We start from the raw sequence: 21964 nt of genomic DNA, 5'->3' as shown, positions 1-21964 counted from the left end.
CTTGTTGGGCCAAAGGCCCTGTTTCCATACTGTTGGGAATCTAATCTAAATAATACAACGTAGGCTACAGTTGAAGTCAGGCAGGTGAGTAGTCTGGCCTGTGCTGGAAGAATGCTTCAAATAGCTGGGCCTTTCTATGTCACCTCTGGGGACTTTGAGGCTAATTGGGAAATTCCATTCAGCCTCTGACAATAGATCTTTCAACATTCAATTGTCCTGTACACCAGCTAATATGTTTGACCCCTTCAGGGCCTAAAATTGAGCATCATAAATCAGAATTTGAATAGTAGGTTAGTTTAGTTCTGAGATTTCTAACCTAAGCGTAGCATTTGATCTTAAGCGAAGAATGAAGGGGAAAGAATATGTTAAAGTTATGAGCATTTACAGTGTTTCAATGTAATAAAGCACCCCCAAGGCACAGAACAGGAGTATAATAAAGCAAAATTTGACATCTAGCTGAATTATGGCATGACCAATACCTTGGTAATTGAAAGGTTTTGAGCATTTTAAATGTTAAGTTTAGAAATGAAGTATAGGCAAAAGAATTCCAGAATATTGAACCTAAACATTTGAAGGCATTTCTACCAATGATGAGGCTAAAGAAGTTGGGAATGCAATAAAATCAAGAATTAGAAGAACATATAGTTCCTAGAGGATTGCAGGCCTGTTAGAGGTCACAGAAGTAGGGAGAAGATGCTGTGGAAGGGTTTAAACACAAGGACGATAAATGTAAACTTAGGGATATTTAAACAGTTCAAAGTCAGCGTTTTTCTTTCTCAATTGATTCCAGTGTTCTGCTTACAGAGTTACAGCTGAAGTGAAGCATAATCCAACAAACACAATTGTATGCAAGGCACAGGGGGAGTGGAATGGAACTCTTGAATTCACATACAGTAATGGAGAAACAAAAGTAATTGATACAACCAAACTGCCAATAATAAGAAAGAAAATACGGCCCATCAAAAAACAAGGGCTGTTTGAATCTAGGTGAGTAAAGCTTGAACTCTTATAAATTCATAAAGCTCTCGAATCATATTTTGTCTTCAGGTGCCAGCAACCTATAGCAAAATGTATTACATGTTTGAATGATAAATTCTTAATTTTCAGATTTGAGAACTACATTCTCTTGTACAGTTATGTTTCTTATCAAGTCTATTGACTATCCCTAAATCCTTTAATCCATAAGTAATTTAAAATATTACTCACCATCGTTTTCAAGATCAGGATGTCAGTATGGGATGTGGAACGTTTTCCATTTCAACCATCCCATAGCAACTATTAGAACCCCTTGATCTGTTTACATCAGAGCCAGATTTAGAACAATGGTCGCTTGATTCTGCTACAACCTCAAAAAGGTGCTTTCAATGCATAGCATGTTTGACTCTTTATCTCCCTTAATGGGATAAAATAATTTGTCAGTGGGTGCATGCAGACTGCTTCAAATCATTTCACATGGAAGATCCTCCTATTGAACAGGTAAATACTATTCCATCATCTATTGTATTTGAACCCAGAGATGAAAGACTGTTACAAAAAAGGAAATTGCTGGCTAAACTCAGCAGGTCAGACAGTATTTGTGGAGAGAAAACAGAGTTAATATTTTGGGTCTTGTGATCCTCCTTCAAGAAGATTGTTGACTAGCCCTCTATAATGTCCAATAGTTTATTTGAGTTTTCACTAATTTTCAGTGCTACGTTTGAAGTGGGAAACTGTAATGGTCATTGATGGTGTAGTTTGTATATAGACCAGGAATTTTCCTAGACACTGCTGAATATTGTGAATGAACACAAGGTCGCACTGCGTGGTAAACATTCAGTCATTGGGCTGCTCTGGCAAAAGCAAGTATTGGTCAGAGGGTGAGTTCACTGTCCAGTTAATGACCATTGGTGAGCTCTCAAAATGGAGGGCCAATTACAGTCCATTTGGCATTGTCAGTAAAATGGATGAGCCATTTTTTTCAATATTATATAAAATATAGATCCAGAACTGAGCAACCATGGAAGAGTGGAGAGAGGCACTACTGCTGTTAGGTAGGCAAAAAGGACCTTTTAAACCTGTCTGAACTGCTGGTTTCTTGGTCTATCATGGAGAGGCCACCTCCAGGCAATGAAACTGTTCCTTGCTTCCTCCCAAAACTTGAAATTAGACTGGTAATTCCCACTTGACTTCAAACCGTTAAGTGTAAGTAGCAATTCATCTGTCTCCATACAGGATTCCACTTCTGTTCACAGCTCTGGAGGACCTTCAGTTCCTTCTCATTTTGTCATAGATGTAACCAGGAAAGCTCTCAACACCTTCATATTTAAAACCACAAGAGCTATGATTACTTTTGCTCAGAAATGCTGTATTAGGCAATAGCCCTGATAATAATTCTGGTAAATTACTTTATTTGTTTGCAACGGATCTTAGTTTTACAAAAGAAGAATGCTATTGTAGAGTCAAGCACAGAAACAGACCCTTCGGTCCAACTTGTCCATGCCAACCAAGCTTCCCAAACTAGTCTCACTTGCCTGTGCTTCACCAATATCCTTCAAAACCTTTCCTTTTAATGTACATATCCAAATGTCTTTTAAATGTTGTAACTGTACGTGCATTACCACTTCGTTTGGCAATTCAGTTCACACATGAACTACCCTCCATGTGAAAACTTTACCCCTCAGGTCCCTTTTAAATCTTTCTCCTTTCAGCTGTGTAAGATCAGGTTGGAGAGGCAAATGAAAACTGGGGAAGTGATAGTGGGAGTGATTGGCAGAGTGTCAGTTCCAGAGATAAAGTTCTTGGAAACAACCTAGTGGCGGCACGATAGCTCAGTGGTTAGCACTGCTGCCTCACAGTGCCCAGGGACCAAATTCGATTCTAGCTTCTGGCGACTATGTGGAGTTTGTACATTCTCCCCGTGTCTGTGTGGGTTTCCTCCGGGTGCTCCGGTTTCCTCCCACAGTCCAAAGAATGTGCAGGTTAGGTGAATTGGCTATGCAAAATTGACCATTGTGTTCAGGGATGTGTAGGCTAGGTGCATTAGCAAGGGGTAAATATAGGATAGGGGGGATGGATCTGGGTTGGTTACTCTTCGGAGTGTCAGTGTGAACTTGTTGGGCCGAAGGCCCTGTTTTCACGCAGTAAGAATTCTCTGATTCTATGAATCTTGCAGGATCCAAGGTGGGAGTGTTACCCCTTGTGGAGAAACTGAAGGAAAACCATGGAACTGAGGAGTTAAAAGGAAAATACCCTGAAACTTTTCCAGACTCTGTTGTAGCAAGAGCCCACTATTATAAGTTACAGCAAGAAGGAAAACTAAAGAGAAAGACGAAGGAGTTGAGGTTCAGTTAGTTGGCACCCTGTTTGAAGAAAAACCTGAACAGGTAGAGGGGATCAGGTAGAGGTGTTTAGTCCTGAGAGGTTAATGGACTTGCAATAGAAAGCTAAGACAATAAATAATCTATATTATGATACATACTCAGAAAAGGAACAGAATGTATTCCTGAGGATTATTATCTTAAAGATAGATTCCTAATGTAAAAATGGAGACCACGACAGGTTAGTGCAGAGAACAAATGGACGGAACTGCACCAGGTTGTGCTGCTGGTCGCAGAGAGACAGGAAGTATTGCGAGTAGCACATTAATTACCTGTAGGAGGCCATTTAAGCATGAGGAAGGTTCCAGCGAAGATACAAAAGCATTTTTTTGGCTTGAACTGCATAATGATGTGGTTTAATTTTGCCGTACCTGTAAAATGTGCCAAATAGTAGGGAAGCCACAGGTGGTAATAAGACCAGCACCTTTGTTGCCAATTCCCACATTTGAAGAACCTTTCATGCAGGTTATGATTGATTGTATAGGTCCCCTCCCTAAAACTAAAAGTGAGAACCAGTATTTGCTAACCGTAATGGATATGTCTACCACTTTTCTGGATGCATTTCCATTACGGATGTTCAGGCAAAAAGAATGGTGGAGGAGTTGGTAACTTTCTTTACCTGATATGGGCTATTCAGGGAGATTCAGTCAGACCGAGAGACTAATTTACTGCTAAACTATTTAAGGAAGTCGTGGACAGTTTAGGCATACAGCACTTTATATCAAATGCGTACCATCCAGAGTCCCAGGGAGTTTTGGAAAGGAGGCATCAGACCCTGAAGACCGTGTTATAAGAGCGTACTATCAGGATTACCCGAATGATTGGGACAAAGGTGTCCCATTCATATTGTTTGCCATCAGAGATACCCAAACAATTTGATTCAGTTTTCTCCCTTTGAGTTAATGTTCAGACACAAAGTGAGAGGGCATTTAAAATTAATTAAGGAAAGAGTGATAGGACTGAAGTCAGAGATACCACACTTGGATTATGTATCAGAGGTGAGGGAGAGATTAAACCAGGCAGGTGAATTAGCTAAACAGCACCTGAAGAGGGCTCAGCACAAAATGAAGCAGGAGGCAGATTAAAAACTCTACAATTCAGATATTTTCTAATGGGGATGATGTATTCGTGTCGCTACCAGTGATAGGAGATCCCTTCAAAGCCAGAGTTAGTCCCTATCAAATTGGCAAGCAGTTGAGTCAGTTAAATTATCTGGTAATGATGCTGGATAGGAGAAAAACTGTATTGGATGTGTCATGTGAATATGTTGAATCCTTACTTTAATAGAGATAGGGATCTGACAAACAGGTGTCAGTTACTGCCCTGCAGAGTGAGGAATCCAATCCAGATGTAGACTTAGATGTGCCTCAAAATAAGTTAAATAACGAGAAGTGCTTGAAACATGGAACAGGATAGTGAACAAAGAACCGAGTTGAAAGGTTTGTTCCAACAGTATGAAGACCTTTGTAGGAATAGAATGGGGAGGGCTAATACCATTGTGCAAGAGGTGGAGGTAAGGAATGCTGTTCCGATAAAACAACATCCCTACAGGTTTAATGCTCTGAAAGGGACACGGGTACAGAAGGAATTGGATGCAATGCTCAAAGGAGACATAAAACTGAGTCAGAGAGTGTGGAGTTTGCTGATTGTTAGTTCTCAAACCTGACAGGACTCGATGTTTTTGTGTGGATTATCGGAAAGTCAAGGCCATAACTAAATCAGACTCCTATCCAATACCAAGTTTGGAGAACTGTAGAGAGAAAGCTGGACAAGCCACTTACATCACAAAATTGGACTTAGTCTGTGGTTATTGACAGGTACCTTTATTGAAGAAAGCAAAAGAGATTTCTGTGTTTGTAATCCCAAATGGGCTCTATATCAATTTAAAGTGATACCCTTTGGAATAAAGAACACATCAGCCATATTTCAAAGACTCATGAACAGAGTTTTAGCAGGATTGCGTCATTGTGATTCCTATATTGATGATGAGGTGATCTTTAGCCATTCATGGAAAGATCACATGGTGCATCTGGTAGTGCTGTTTGAAACGTTGAGAGAGGCAAAGCTGGTTATAAGTCTAGCGGAGACAAATTTCATGAACGCAGAGGTGATGTTCTTGGAGCAGAACATCGGGCTAGGAAGGATGACCCCAAGGAATGTGAATGTGAAAGTGAAAGCCATCGAGGGATTTCCTCGATCATCCTCAAAGAAATAAGTGTTTTTGGGACTGAGCAGATTCTTCCGGAAGTTTGTACCAAACTACTGCAGTGTGTTGGCACTGCTAATAGATTTGTTAAAAAAGAACACAAAATTTCAGTGGACAGAACAATGCCCGGAGGCATTTGTGAATTTAAAAGCCACGTAAACCACTGTACCGGTTATAGTTACACGAAATTTTAAGAAACCCTTTAAAGTAAAGGCAATTGATGGCAGCGATTTAAGGGTTGGAGCAGAAAGATGATGATGGAACCGAAAACTCAATATTCACCAGAGAAGAGAGTTATTGAGTTTAGTCCTGATCTTACAAAGTTTTAATGTTTGTGACGAACAATGTTTCAGAGACGGTTGTGTACATGGACTACAACACCCTCATATTTGTGGAAAGATTTAAAGACAAAACTATGAGACTATTTCATTAGAGTCTTATGTTACAGACTTTTAGTTTAGAAATTATACACCTTGCAGGTCGTATAAAATATTATTGCAGATGCGTTATTGTGGATTTAAAAGAAAAGGTTTAGCTAAGATGGAGCCAATATGGTCCAATGTTATTTATTTGTGCAGAATTAATATGAAAAGTATAACTTTGATTAATACTATATGTATTTATTAACGGCTGTATGTTTTAGAAAAAGTGAAGCCATCATTTCATTATGATTGTTCATTAGACAGAAAATGCTTTTCTGAGTTTAAAGTACAGCAAATGCTGTCAGTATGCGGAACAGCTGGGAGTCAGGCTGTTTCAAAATTGGCTGTTAAATGGAACCTTGGTTGTTGTTTTGACAACAATTCAAACCTGACCAATTTGAGTCATACAGATGTACAGCACGGAAACAGCTCATTCCACACACTCACCACCTTCTGCATGAAAAAGGTGCCCCTTAGGTCCCTTTTATATGTGCCCCCCTCACTCAAAATCTACGTCCTTTAGTTCTAGACTCCCCCACCCCAAAGAATTACCTTGACTATTTATCCTATCCATGTCCCTCATGATTTTATAAACCGTTATAAGGTCACCCCTCAGCCTCCAACACTCCAGAGAAAACAGCCCCAGCCTATTCAACCTCTCCCTATAACTCAAATCCTCCAAATGTGGCAACGTCCTTGTAAGTCTTTTCTGAACCCTTTCAAGTTTCATAAGATCCTTCCAATAGAAAGGAGACCAGAATTGCATGCAATATTCCAAAAGTGGCCTAACTAATGTCCTGATGAAGGGCTTTTGTCTGAAACATCGATTCTCCAGCTCCTTGGATGCTGCCTGACCTGCTGTGCCTTTCCAGCACCACATTCTTGACGCGATCTCCAGCATCTGCAGTGCTCACTTTCACTAGTGTCCTGCACAGATGCAACATGACATCTCAAGTTACATAATCATTGCTCTGACCAATAAAGGAAAACATACCAAACGTTGCCTTCAGTGTCTTGTCTATTTGTGACTCTACTTTCAAGAATACTGATTGAAACCAAACAATCTGCCCTTCAAAGCCAGTTTGTAATAGTGGATTAAAAATAGCTGCAAGACTGAGAGTGCTAATCTCTATGACACTCAACAAAAGTTCAACAATCGTGTTCTGACAAAACAATCAATCAGTCTTTATTAACAAGGAAACTGCATACAGAGTGGCTGAACTTGGAAAAGAGAGAGATGATCACAGCTGAGTCTCTACAAGTTTGCACTTGCAGAGAGAGAAGCAGGAATATTCATACTTAAAACTTATCAGTAACTACCACTAGAGGTTAGTCATCCATTAGATCGATACATTGAGTTATGATCTGGGTTACTACTTCAGAGGTTTATCATATTAACTTCCAAAACCTGGTGTCCCATATATCATTCATAGAGTCATAGAGATGTACAGCATGGAAACAGACCCTTCGGTTCAACCCGTCCATGCCGACCAGATATCCCAACCTAATCTAGTCCCACCTGCCAGCACCCGGCCCATATCCCTCCAAACCGATCCTATTCATTTACCCATCCAAATGCCACTTAAATGTTGTAATTGTACCAGCCTCCACCACATCCTCTGGCAGCTCATTCCATACACGTACCACTCTCTGCGTGAAAAAGTTGCCCCTTAGGTCTCTTTTATATCTTTCCCCTCACACCCTAAACCTATGCACTCTAGTTCTGGACTCCCAACCCCAAGGCAAAAACTTTATCTATTTATCCTATCCATGCCCCTCATAATTTTGTAAACCTCTATAAGGTCACCCCTCAGTCTCTGACGCTCCAGGGAAAACAGCCTCAACCTTTTCAGCCTCTCCCTGTAGCTCAAATCCTCCAACCTTGGCAACGTCCTTGTAAATCTTTTCTGAACTCTCAAGTTTCACAACATCTTTACGATAGGAAGGAGACCAGAATTGCATGCAATATTCCAACAGTGGCCTAACCAATGTCCTGTATTGCCGCAACACGACCTCCCAAATCCTGTACTCAATACTCTGACCAATAAAGGAAAGCATACCAAACGCCACCTTCGCTATCCTATCTACCTGTGACTCCACTTTCAAGGAGCTATGAACCTGCACTCCAAGGTCTCTTTGTTCAGCAACACTCCCTAGGATCTTACCATTAAGTGTATAAGCCCTGCTAAGATTTGCTTTCCCAAAATGCAGCACCTCGCATTTATTTGAATTAAACTCCATCTGCCACTTCTCAGCCCATTGGCCCATCTGGTCAAGATCCTGTTGTAATCTGCAGTAACCCTCTTCGCTGAGCATTACACCTCCAATTTTGGTGTCATCTGCAAACTTACTAACTGTACCTCTTATGCTCGCATCCAAATCATTTACGTCATTCCTAATCTTGTCCTTGTAGGAATGTCTTTATTTGGGTTAAGTCAGTATCCCAAGCTATATGTGGAGCCACTTTGACGAGGTCTACTAAGGTTAAAGATTTATGTGGACTCAGCCTGCTTCCAGTCCTGCTGAGATTAGCAATGCTTTGACCTTTGTTACAGTCTTGTGTTGTGTCAGGCTGCTCTGGGGTCGTTCAATGGACAGTCAAAAGGGTACGCTACAAGCAGGGGTTGGCCAATTTTCCCATTGTGCAGCTATCTGTTTCATGCAATTCCATATTCCCTCCTTTTGTCATATCATTACAATTAGTTATATAGGCATATTAACAATTTGATTGTTGATACATTGGCACAAGATAACAAGCAATCCTATTCCTACTAACAATAGTAATATTAGTAAAAAGGCCTGAAAGGTCCAGTCAAACGTTCTGTGAACCAATCAGCCCAACCAACTCGGTGGGTTATAATCATGGAATTCTCTGCCAATCTTTTGTATTTAATCAGGACGTCGCTTAATATGGTCACCAAGCTTGGTGATTTTCTCAGAGGCATCTGGACTGTAAAAACAGCACTCCTGGCCTACAATAGTGCATGTTCCTCCCTGCGAGGATAATCCAAAACCAGTCGATTTTGTAATGTCACGGTACGGACAGCTACCAGCTCAGCTGAGACCTCTGTCAGTGCTCGTCCAGTTGGCCTGGCTTCTAAAGCTATTTCATTTGCCAGGTGTTCCAATGCTGAGGTCATGTAAACCAATTGAGTGGATGCCCAGCCCATTCCATACAGTGGAAAGGACATCAGGAGGAACTGGTGTGTTCTGGTAATGGCCATTTTAGCTCGTGGATGGTAGTACTTAAGGGAGGTCAGGTGATGCACAACATAACCCAGATACAGGATCCTATCCAACTGTTAGGACGCCATGGGTACACTTTGGTGCCGGATATAAAGTATGTGCCTTTTATGAGCTGTAAAACTATTAACCAATGTCATCCAAGGTTGTAGGGTGGAATAGGCCCATGGACTATTAGAAGTTATATTCCATACTCTGGACCAATTACAGTTAAACACCCCATTATCAGAAATGTTTACTACTGGACCTTTCTAGTCAAATGTAACGTTACACCTGCTTTGCCCCATCAATTTTCCCTTTTCTGATTTTCTAAAGCATAGGGAACCTGAAGCATTATTCGAACGGACTGTAAGGGAAGGGGAACTGAGTCGTGATTATATGCAGGCTGATACCATGTTGAAAATTTAGTCATCTCATAACCTGCAAATTCCCATGTTCTCACATATCAACTATGTGACATAACATCCATTAAACTGTTTCTGCTATCTAGAAAGGTGGGGGAGGGGTGGGGAATAGTTGGAGAAGTAAACCTTCCCTCGAATGGATGGGGACATTCAAACCCAACACTTACTTAGATTCAATTTTTCAGCATGCAAAGACATCTGTAAATTGGTGTTTGCATGCAGTTTCCGAGTAGGTCGCTTTTTTTCAAAATCAAATGCCCACCTATGTAAAAGAATTCAGAAAGTCCAAAGAGTATCAAAAACATCTTCATGCTGTGTTTTCTCCTGGCAGAGGAATAATCTGCTTGCAATCAGATAGATGGACCCAGTTTGAGTGTCCATCAGTTTTGACTGACATTGGTGGTGTTAGTAAGACTTGAAAGGGACAACTCCAGTGTTGTCCTAGTTCCTTTCTTTCCCATACCCGTGGATACTGGGGGCAATTGCTGCTTCCTTAGCTGAGCAATGCGACTGTTTGACCTGCGAGTGAAGAAACTTCAGAGAATGAGTTAACTGTTTAAAGTAGTTCTGCACTTGCTCACCCATTACATGAAGGTCTGTGTACTCTAGGGGTTTATCATGAGCATCCCACGGAGTCCTCATTGGCCAACCATAAACTATCTCTGCAGCTGACAGTCCAATCTGCAAATGTGGAGTTATTCACACGTGAAATGCTGCCAAGGATAATGCTTTGAGCCAATTTAACCTAGTTTCTTTGACTAACTTAAATAATTTCTCTTTTGAAGTATCGTTGGCGCATTCCACAATCCCTGGTGCCTGCGGTAGTGCAGTTGCTGTTTAATTGAGAGTGAGTCACATAACTCAGTACTGATTCGAGCCATGACATGTGGTCCATTGCCTGAGCTTGTAATTTTAGGCAACCCAAAGCCGGAAATAACTTCAGTCAGCAATATTTTCACCACCCTATGTGCAGCACAATTAGTGGTGGGGAAGGCTTCAGTTGATTTGCTAATAACATCGATCATCTCTAAACAGTATTTATAGCATTGTACCTTAGGTAATTCAATAAAATCAAGCTGTATACAGGCAGAATGGCCATCTGGCAGGGGGTTAGTCCCAGAAGGGCATTTAATGCCCTTGCCCTTGTTGTTTTTCATGCAGATAAGGCATTGATCTAGCCGCATTTGAGCTGCTGTATTCAAATCCGGGTGCCACCAGGTTTTTAAAAGTAGGTGCAACATTCCCTCCTTGCCAAGATGAGTACAAGAATGCAAGTAATCACCAAGTACTGGCAAGGAAGAATCAGGAATACAAAGTTGACCTACTGGAGTAAGCCAGATGTCTCGTGTCAAGCAGTGCAAGCACCCCATTGACTTCCAAAGTGTATGCTCAGAGTCAGAGTCGTCTCTTTGTAAAGTTTGAATTGCTGTTAGATCTGGCATGCCCGTCATCCCTAAAGTAGTTACTTGATTTAGAGCCTAATTCCCGTCAGTTGGAACCGCCTCCTTAGCAGCTGAATCAGCACAGGCATTTCCTATGTGCACCGGAGTGTCCCTCTTTGTATGCGCAGTACATTTAATAACAGTCAGTTGGTGAGGAAGTAGAATAGCATCAAAGAGAATTTTAACCCAAACAGCATTCTGAGTAGGAGTCCCTGTAGAAGTAAGGAAGTCCTGAGGCGGCCAAAATCATGGCCAACACCGAACGTATACCGGAAATCGGTGTAAGCGTTGGCAATTTTATCGGTGGCCAGAGTACAAGGTCTGGTGAGGGCAAAAAGCTTGGCTTTCTGTGCCAAGACATGGTTCTGAAAGGCAGCAGACTCCTGAACAGCAATGTCTGTCACAATCGCATAACTTGACTGCAGGATACCATCCAGGGAAACAGAGGAACTGCCATCAACATAAAATGTGAGCTCAGGATTCTCAAATGGCAGGTCTGTCCTATCTAGGCAAAGTGTAGTAAGGAAATGATTCCTAAACAAACAGTCATGTGGAGGGTCAATAAGGTCATCAGAGGGCTGCTCAAGGAATTTAGCAGGATTTAAAGTGAAACGAGATGTAAGGGTTCTGTAACAAGGAGACCTCGTAGCGGCTCAGACAGGCTTGGATCAGGTGCTGGGTCTGCTGAGATGTTAGGAAGGCCACGATTGAGTGCGAGTGTACACTTGTACGGGCTGGTGGAGGGTCAGGTTAGAAGCCACCTGCACTAATAAGTGGATAGTAGTAAGGATTTGGGTGCAGGTGGGAGGCCCACAGGCAAGAGCATCCAGTTTGGTGGAATAATAGGCCAACGGGTGACAAAGGTCGCTATGCTACTGCATCAGGACACTAGTGGCACATTTATCTAGTATATTAATATACAACTGAAAGGGTCTGTCATATAGCCCTAAGGGGAGTTGGCAAGGGCAGAAAATGATTGTTTCACTGAATCGGACAGCTGAACTTTAAGGGGGGCATTCAGAGAGGAATATGGGGTAAGCTTTTTAGTATGAGGTGGAACGTTTGAAAGCCACTGCCTGCAAAAGTTCACCAGACCCAAAAAGGCCCTCATCTGCTTAGGATGAGGAAGGCGAGGTGGAGTTTGCAAGATGGGATGAATGCGTTCTTGAGTGAGGGAATGGTCAGTCTCACTGATCAGAATGCCCAAAAATGTAACTTGCGATTGACATTTATGAGCCTTAGTTTACCTAGTCACGCATCTCCTTTTGTGGGGATATGTGGTCCTGCCTACTGGTTATTAACCAAATCAGGGCTAGCAAGGAGTAAAACCACCCATGTACTGAATGATACTGGATCCCCAGGGGCCGTCAGTGTCGCCAACTGGGAGTGAGGCGGCTGTGAAAAGATGGTAGGAAAACGAATGAAGCTGTGGGAGCTGCGTCCAGTGTACTGGTTGCCTTTAAACAAAGGCAAACAAATACTGTAAGTCAGAGGCAAGGGGAATCTCGAAAAAAGCATGCTGTAAGTCAATAAGGGTGAAAACACAGCTCCAGGCTAGATGCTACTAAGAATTGTAGCTAGGTTAGGGACAATGGGATATAAAGGTTCCACAATCCGATTGGTACAGTGGAGGTCTTGGACCAAGCATCATTCGGATTTTCAGAACCAGGAGGATCGAGGTGTTGCAAGGTGATCCGCATGGAACTAAAATTCCCTGTCGAAGGAAAGACTGAATCATGGCAGAGATTCCTTCCTCAGCCTCTGAATATAAGGAGTACTTCGGATTCGACGACAAGGGCAAACCAGGTTTCACAATATAGATCAGGGAGACATTAGTGAGACCTACTTCGTGTTTGGACACTGCCCATTGGTCTGGAGGAACTTCTGAGGTCTGAGGCTTATCAGTGATGTGGCGGACCAGTATGCCAGTCATGCAGAAAGACTGGGGAAAATATTCCAAGGATCCCTGAGGGAAAGTTTGTTGTCTAGTCACGAAAGGGTCTGCTTGTTCGCGCAGAAAAACCCTAGCGATTTGGCTATGTAGTCCTCATGAATAGTGAGAGTCACATGAGAGGCCACGAGTTCTGACTGACTCCAGAGTCCCTGGGTCACCTCTACAAGGAAGGCAGAACTCTCCTGTCCCTCAATTAGGCCCATAAATATTACAGTCTGAGGCTTACCGAGGGTTGCTTGATACGCATGCTGTAGTTCAGCGGAGCAGCCTGTGTGATCATAACAAAGAGTGACATGAGGATCAGGAAGTTGCGAGAGCGGGCATGCGGGCCAACAGATTTTGATATGCTGCAGATGAGGCACACAATGTCTACCTGCAAAAAGCAGAGTAAATCGCACCCAGCCAGATTAACACCTAGGCCTGAGTAACAGTGAAGGGGATAGAACAGTCATGGCCCTCAAACTGGACAGCGAGCAGCTGTGTAGGTGGGTAAACAGCACTTTCAACCATGAAACCAAAAACTTCCACATGCTTACCAGAGAGGGGAAATTTATACCTTTTGAACCAAAGCCAATGTAGAATGAATCGCACCAGAGTCAATCAGAAAGGGAATAGGGATACCTTCAATGTTAATTATAGCTGTTGGATTGTCAGCGTGGTCTCCTGAGAGGACTTGGGTAGTTAGTGTGGGCTAGTCAAACAGGGTTAGAGGTAGAGAAGGATGTCTGCTTATGGCGATAACCCTGGCCTTGTCTGCGAGGAAGCGGACAAGCCCTGATGTAGTGGTCCACCTGCCCACAGTTAAAGCAGGCATTACGGGAAGGGGTTCCCAGGGGTGAAGTGCAGGTCTGTACCTGAGCCAGTTAGTCTGGTGTCCCGGTTCCATCATGGGCCTAGATGAATGGCGGTGAACAGGTCTTTGTACGAACTCAGAGTTGATGCAGAGTGCAGTGTCTAGTCGTGATAAGCGGCCAGGTCTACAGTCAAGGAGTTCGAAGATGCCCATTGGCTTATGGAGTGGATGTCACTAAAAGTAGTCCACATGTCCCTGGTTGCTCCCAATTCAGCCTTCCATTTCTCCCCCAGTTCAGGCGGAAGGGAGGCCTAAATAAGAGAATATTGGTCACAAGGGGTATCACCATATATGGTTGTGGTGCGTCTTAAATATTCAATAAACCCTTCAGGGTCATCCTTGCAGGATGGACAGTGGGCCATGATTAAACACCGCTCCTGGGGCTTGAAGGCTTGCCAGACCTCAATGAACCGGTCCACTTGGTCATCACAAGGCTTGCTAACAGACCTAACTAGAAAATTGGCAGGGGGTGGCAGCGGAATGAAGGGCTCCTTGTCTGTAGGCTGAAGAGAAGTACTACAGAGAGACTGATCATGGGAGGCGCAGGGCTTTTGTACCGATGGGAATTGGACAAGGGACCTAGTATGGTAAGCAACAGGGTCAGTGGCAGCTGCATCAGAAGTAGAAGCTAGGACTGGGGCTGTGGGGACAACGGAGAGTGTAAAAGCCTCTTTCTCATCTTTATCACTTGAATCGGGAAACATCGACATGCCAGAGTACCTGGGAGGATCCCCCTTCATTTGAACCTGCTGGGCTAGCCCTGCCTGCCTGTCACTTGCAGCTGCTTGGTTCAGATCTTGATATCTCAAATCTCATAGTGTGCATTCAAATTTTAAAATTTCCAATCTATCACTTTACCATTTTCATACTCGTCAATTCCCCATTGATAAGCGTTATCTCTCCAACTCATTAATCTCTGGTTTTCGTGACACCTAGTCGATTCCTTTGTCCAGTTTGAAATCAGTGTTTTCCACCAGGAGCCTGCACCTTGCGTCCAGATAGCTGTATTGGCAGCTTTGCAATTTTCTAGGTCTTAAGTGTCCTCTAGTGGCCAAATGTCTTTGCCCTATTTATTGTTTAATGCAGTAGATAGGCGACGTAGGTTACGTGCTAGTTCGGGATATTTAGAACACATACAACAAGTGTGAATTACCCTTGGTCATATCTAAGGCCTATCCCATACTATAGTCCACAGCGCTTTGTTATTCCTGGTGCCAAAAGCAACCAAAGTCCCTCACCCAATCTGAAAGGGAAGGGTGCCTCTGATTGTTTTTAAAAAAAACTCAAAAAAAAATTCCTATGCGGATTTCCTAGCTAGCTAACAACTGGATCCCTGATCCACTGCGCTCAAATCACAGTCCACTGTAATAATTTAGAATTTCGATTTGGAAACCATCACCTGTTAGTGTCGTCTGCAAGGGATAAGAGGTCGCAGCACCCAGCTAAAGGAGCGAGAGACCCAAGGTTAAAGCTTACCTTGTGGCGCCTATCCATCTCTAACCTCTGAATTTGGAAAAGAGAGAGTTGATCACAGCTGAGTTTCTACAAGTTTGCACTTGGAGAAGCAGGAATACTTATACTTAAAACTTATCAATAGCTATCAATAACTATCACAAGAGGTTAGTCATACATTAGACTGGTACATTGAGTTATGATCTGGGTTATTACTTCAGAGGTTTATCATATTGACCTCCAAAACCTGGTGTCCCATATGTCATTCCTAATCTCATCTTTGTAGGAATGTCTTTATCTGGGTAAAGTCAGTATCCCAAGATATACGTGGAGCCAGCTCTGACTAGGTCTACCAAGCTTAAAGACTCCAGTCCTGCTGAGGTTAGCAATGCTTTGACCTTTGTTATAGTCTTAACTTGTGTCAGGCAGCTTTTCCCATCCAGCAGCTATCTGTTTCACACAATTCCACAAATTCAATTTAAAATCTGTTGATGTTGACAGCCTGAAACTAATCAGACTATAAGAATTTTGGATGTAATCAGGGTTATAAAAACCATGACATTTTGAAAATTGGTCAGAGTAACTGCCATCAAACATGAGAGCATATGTCATCTGAAAGGGTCTCTCAAAAATAAATGTCTCAGAAGGCACTGTCCATCAAACGTATGTTTTCCAGTAAAAACAGTGAAAAGTAAGATGACCACCCAGGGACAAGACAGCAGATTCAGGAGACCAGAAGGGTAACAACATGAGAGACTGTATGGACTTTGAGAGCTTAAATATGTTTAATGTTTAATAATTGTGTTATTGCAGCAGCAAATTTATAGAGTTGGGGTCAGACAGTGATTTGTTAACAAAAAGGGGACTCAGATTTGTTAATACTTTTTGTTTATTGTTCACTGTTCATGTTAGGAAAATAAGTTGTTATTTTTTTCTGTAAACTGTGGAAATTAGGGGTTTACTTTCACTCCCTCACATTACTAGCAGATTACAAGGTGAGGTGAGCTTTTCTGGGGTGTTAGTTTTATTTAACAGAGGGATTTGACTTCTGTGTCACAACAGACTTTTTGAACATCCCCACCCGAGGGAAAGAGTTTTGCTGTTCACCTTATCTATGCCCCTCATGATTTTATAAATTTCTATTAGGTCACCCTTCAATCTCCCACACTTCAGAGAAAGAAATCCCAGCCTATCCTTATAACTCAAGCCCTACAGTGCCAGCGACATCCTGATAGATCTTTTCTGAATCTTCCAATATAGTAATACCCTTCCAATAGCAGGGTGACCAGTACTCCAAAGTGACCTAGCCAACATTTTGTACAAATATGTCCCAACTCTTGTACTCAGTGGTCTGAGCAATGAAGGCAAGCATCCTAAATACATTCTTAATCCCTCTGTTTCCCTGCGATGCAACTTCCAAAGAACTATGTACCTGAGCCCCTAGGTGTTTCTGTTTGACAACACTGCCCAGAGCCCTACCATTAACTGTATATATCCTACCCTTGTTTGTTTTTCCAAAATGCAATACCTTGCATTTACCCAAATTAAATACTATCTGCCACTCTTAAGCACATGGTTCAACTGATTAAGATCCCTTTGTAATCTCCAATAACCTTCACTATTGACTATATCACCAATTGAGGTGTTATCCAAAAATTTAACAATCATGCCTCCTAAATTCTCATCCAACTCATTTATATTAATTACAAACACTAGCGGACCTAGCACCAATCCCTGCACAACACTGCTGGTCACAGGCCTCCAGTCCCACAAACGATCCTCCACCACCACCCTTTGTCTCCTACGATCAATTTGTACCTAATTGGTAATTGCTCCTTAAATCCCATGTGATCAGACTTGACTAATTAGTCTACCATACAGAACCTTGTCCAAGACTTTACTAAAGTCCATGCAGACAATGTTTACCGCTCTGTCCTCATCAATCTTCTTGGTTATGTCCTCAAAAACCCAAGTTTGTGAGATGCTATTTCCCATGCACAAAGCCATGCTGACTATCCCTAATTAGTCCTTGCCTCTCCAAATGTATATAAATCCTATCTCTCAGAATCCTTCCCAACAACTAACCCACCACTGATGTCAAACTATAGTTTCCAGGCTTCTCCTTACATCCTTTGTTAAATAAAAGCACAACACTAGCCACTCTCCAGTCCTCTGGCACCTCACCTGTGGCTATAATTAATGCAAATATCTTTGCTATGGACCTGGTAATTACTTCCATAACTTCCCACAAAGTCCTGGGATACACTTTTCAAGTCCTGGAGATTTAATCACCTTTGTTTTTTTTAAAAAATACTTCCAGCTCTTTCTTATCTGTAATGTGGACTGTTTTCAAGACATCAATATTTAGAACAACATAGAACATAGAACAATACAGCACAGAACAGGCCCTTCGGCCCACGATGTTGTGCCGAACGTCTATCCTAGATTAAGCACCCATCCATGTACCTATCCAAATGCCGCTTAAAGGTCGCCAATGAATCTGACTCTACCACTCCCTCGGGCAGCGCATTCCATGCCCCCACCACTCTCTGGGTAAAGAACCCACCCCTGACATCTCCCTGAAACCTTCCACCCTTCACCTTAAATTTATGTCCCCTTGTAACACTCTGTTGTACCCGGGGAAAAAGTTTCTGACTGTCTACTCTATCTATTCCTCTGATCATCTTATAAACCTCTATCAAGTCACCCCTCATCCTTCGCCGTTCCAACGAGAAAAGGCCGAGAACTCTCAACCTATCCTCGTACGACCTACTCTCCATTCCAGGCAACATCCTGGTAAATCTTCTCTGCACCCTCTCCAAAGCTTCCACATCTTTCCTAAAGTGAGGCGACCAGAACTGCACACAGTACTCCAAATGTGGCCTAACCAAAGTCCTGTACAGCTGCAACATCACCTCACGACTCTTGAATTCAATCCCTCTGCTAATGAACGATAATACTCCATAGGCCTTCTTACAAACTCTATCCACCTGAGTGGCAACCTTCAAAGATCTATGTACATAGACCCCAAGATCCCTCTGTTCCTCCACCTGACCAAGAACCCTACCATTAACCCTGTATTCCGCATTCTTATTTGTTCTTCCAAAATGGACAACCTCACACTTGGCAGGGTTGAACTCCATCTGCCACTCCTCAGCCCAGCTCTGCATCATATCTAAGTCCCTCTGCAGCTGACAACAGCCCTCCTCACTGTCCACAACTCCACCTATCTTTGTATCATCTGCAAATTTACTGACCCACCCTTCGACTCCCTCATCTAAGTCATTAATAAAAATTACAAACAGCAGAGGACCCAGAACTGATCCCTGCGGAACTCCACTTGTAACTGGACTCCATGCTGAATATTTACCATCTACCACCACTCTCTGACTTCGACCGGTTAGCCAGTTTTCTATCCAATTGGCCAAATTTCCCTCTATCCCATGCCTCCTGACTTTCCGCATAAGCCTACCATGGGGAACCTTATCAAATGCCTTACTAAAATCCATGTACACTACATCCACTGCTCTACCCTCATCCACATGCTTGGTCACCTCCTCGAAGAATTCAATAAGACTTGTAAGGCAAGACCTACCCTTCACAAATCCGTGCTGGCTGTCCCTAATCAAGCAGTGTCTTTCCAGATACTCATAAATCCTATCCCTCAGTACCCTTTCCATTACTTTGCCTACCACAGAAGTAAGACTAACCTCAAATTTATTACCTCAAATTTCCTAACCTCCATTTCTTTCTCCACAGTAGAAACTGACATGAAATTTTTTTTAGTATCTCTCCCATACCCGATGATTCCATCCATAGAAGACATCGTTGATCTTTAAGGAGCCCTATTCTCTCCCGAGTTGCTGTTCTTTCAGTTTGCAGTGAATTAATCTATTAAAATTGCAGGCACTAAATTTGCTGTTGTTATTCTTTATGTAATAACTGAGAATCTTTCAAAGTGCCCAAATTTCTGATGTATCCCTTTCTAGGCGTCTTTGGGAACAAGTTACCAATGCACTACAAGCTGGAAATATTAGTGCAGCAACTGAGAACAAGCACATTTTGGAGGAGCAGCAGAGAGCTGAGGAAAGACAACGAGCAGCATCAAACACTCTTTGGATGCCAAAGTATTTTCGAAAAGAGGTAATTGTGGCAACTTAATTGTCAATAGTGAATACATAGTCATTCAATAGCCCTGTATATCCTGCACTACCTGACAATAGGTTATATACATTTTAATATTCGGTTAACAGCTGCAGTGGTTCTACACAATGAACATTCAGCAATCTGTACTAGTGCATGTTTTCCTATTTAGCTTTGAGTCCTGTTTTTTTAAGACAAGACTTAAGGAAAATCTTAAAAGAGTAGAGCGAAGTGTACAGGTCTGGGGAAAGAATTTTGATGTTGGTGTCTAAAACATGGAAAGCGCGACAGGGAGTGGGGAATGCAGGAGATGCCAGAGATAGAGAAGTATTGATTTTTCAGAATGTTGTAAGAGTGCAGTAATAAGAAGGAGTGACGCCATTCTGTGGTTTTAGATTAGATTAGATTAGATTAGATTACTTACAGTGTGGAAACAGGCCCTTCGGCCCAACAAGTCCACACCGCCCTGCCGAAGCGCAACCCACCCATACCCCTACATATACCCCTTACCTAACACTACGGGCAATTTTAGCATGGCCAATTCACCTGATCTGCACATCTTTGGACTGTGGGAGGAAACCGGAGCACCCGGAGGAAACCCACGCAGACACGGGGAGGACGTGCAAACTCCACACAGTCAGTCGCCTGAGGCGGGAATTGAACCCAGGTCTCTGGCGCTGTGAGGCAACAGTGCTAACCACTGTGCCACCGTGCCGCCCATAACACATTTCTGGCTGAGAGAGCTACTTTTGAGGAATCATTTAACAAAGCCGAACACTGATGATATATTTTGGTAGATAGAGTAAAATTCAAACTAGTTAAATCACTTGTTTGTTTGCTATGTTAATAACTTACCATCATCAAATTTCACATGTTTCATTTCATTCAATTCAATCTAACCATTCTTTTGTCATTGTCTGTCAGAGGTGAATTGAGGAAATCATTTACCTTATACTCAATCCTAGGCGAAAGTGAGGGCTGCAGATGCTGGAGATCAGAGTCTAGATTAGAGTGGTGCTGGAAAAGCACAGCAGGTCAGGCAGCATCCAAGCAGCAGGAAAATCGATGTTTCGGACAAAAGCCCATCATCAGGATGTCAATTTTCCTGCTCCTCGGATGCTGCCTGACCTGCTGTGCTTTTCCAGCACCACTCTACTCTTATACTCAATCCTATCCTTTTAAAATTGTTTTATTGACAGACTGCTAAAGGACCACAATAATACTTTGCAGCAAAATTAAAAATGTGTGTGGTGTACTTAATTTTGTCCACAGCATTTGAAGAATAAATCACTTGCAAATACATGCAGGGTATAGAAGATTAATTATTTATGAATTAAAATATTTGCGAGTGTTGCCTCCTGGCTGGGTTATAGTATAGCATTTTCATAGAATTTAAAAATCAGCATTCCTAAAGTTAGGATGTGCTCGTGTTGCAATGACAAGTATTTCCCATCTTGGTCTCAATGTCATAAAGCACTTGAGGTTCTGTGAAAGTACAATACATGTATTTAGGTGTACAATGGCCATTGACATTACAATTTGTAAGAACGGTTAAATAAGTGGTCAGCAAAGGCTTATGTAATTTTTAAAAAATATTTTCCATGGCTTATTCCTTTAGCTACTTGCACCTTAAAATTGACTCAAAAATTTTTCCTCACATAATTTGTCAACCCTTTCTGGAAAACAGAATATTCTGAATTGCTTTGTTGCATTCATAATAAACATATGTTAACAACTGATGCCAGTCAATTGATTAGTACTCTTTTTGTAAAACATTCTGGAGCTTGTGATTTAGCTAAAGTGCACAGCATCTTTTTTGAATGGCCCAGATCTTCTGGTATCTAGATAGTCAGAGACCAGAAATACCCTGAAAAATACAGGTTGGTTCTTGTTGGGCATCTGTACACACAGTATACAGTAACTGACCAGCAAGTTGAAACCTCTGATGAAAAATTACCTGACATCTGCAAGCCTCTTTAAAAAAAAATACTCCAACTTGAATTAGAATCAGAGACTTCAGTGTCTCTGATTCAGGTTCTGATTCTCTTACTTTAATAGTTATGAAGGAGAAGTTAGAGAGACTGCCCAAACCCTGACCTGGTCCAAACTCTCTTCAGGACCCAATCCAACTCATTCATGCCACTTCCTGGACTGCACCTGAACATCCACCCCACCTTGGACATGGTCTGGGACTGCACCTGAACATCCACCCCACCTTGGACATGATCTGGGGCTGCTCCTGAACATCCACCCCACCTTGGACATGGTCTGGGACTGCACCTGAACATCCACCCCACCTTGGACATGGTCTGGGACTGCACCTGAACATCCACCCCACCGTGGACATGGTCTGCCTGGACCTAAAACCCAAACCTACTCCCTCCTGTCTGACCTGGCTTCGTATCCCTTCCCCCTTCACAATGTGATTCATAATTCATTATATCATTTATCATGGCTTCTGTGACTTTACATCCATCAACAAATTTTTT

At 42.4% G+C, this 21964-nt stretch overlaps 1 protein-coding gene across 4 annotated transcripts in view; it reads left to right on the top strand.

Annotated features, from left to right (window-relative positions):
- osbpl10b (oxysterol binding protein-like 10b) overlaps positions 1–21964 on the top strand; it is a 256531-nt gene that overhangs the window by 225821 nt on the left and 8746 nt on the right. For all 4 annotated transcript variants that reach the window (XR_011955038.1, XM_072560690.1, XM_072560692.1 and 1 more), the window contains 2 exons: positions 805–987; positions 19322–19475. Coding sequence is in view for 3 of the 4 variants with exons in the window: in XM_072560690.1 (XP_072416791.1) it covers positions 805–987; positions 19322–19475 (337 nt within the window). In the remaining variant the exon portion in view is untranslated. The remainder of the gene's footprint in view (positions 1–804; positions 988–19321; positions 19476–21964) is intronic.

The sequence above is a fragment of the Chiloscyllium punctatum genome, chromosome 41, assembly GCF_047496795.1.
Source record: "Chiloscyllium punctatum isolate Juve2018m chromosome 41, sChiPun1.3, whole genome shotgun sequence".
In the NCBI taxonomy this organism is placed as follows: domain Eukaryota; kingdom Metazoa; phylum Chordata; class Chondrichthyes; order Orectolobiformes; family Hemiscylliidae; genus Chiloscyllium; species Chiloscyllium punctatum.
Note: the sequence above shows the minus strand (reverse complement) of the source record. Positions and strands in the feature narration are given on the sequence as shown.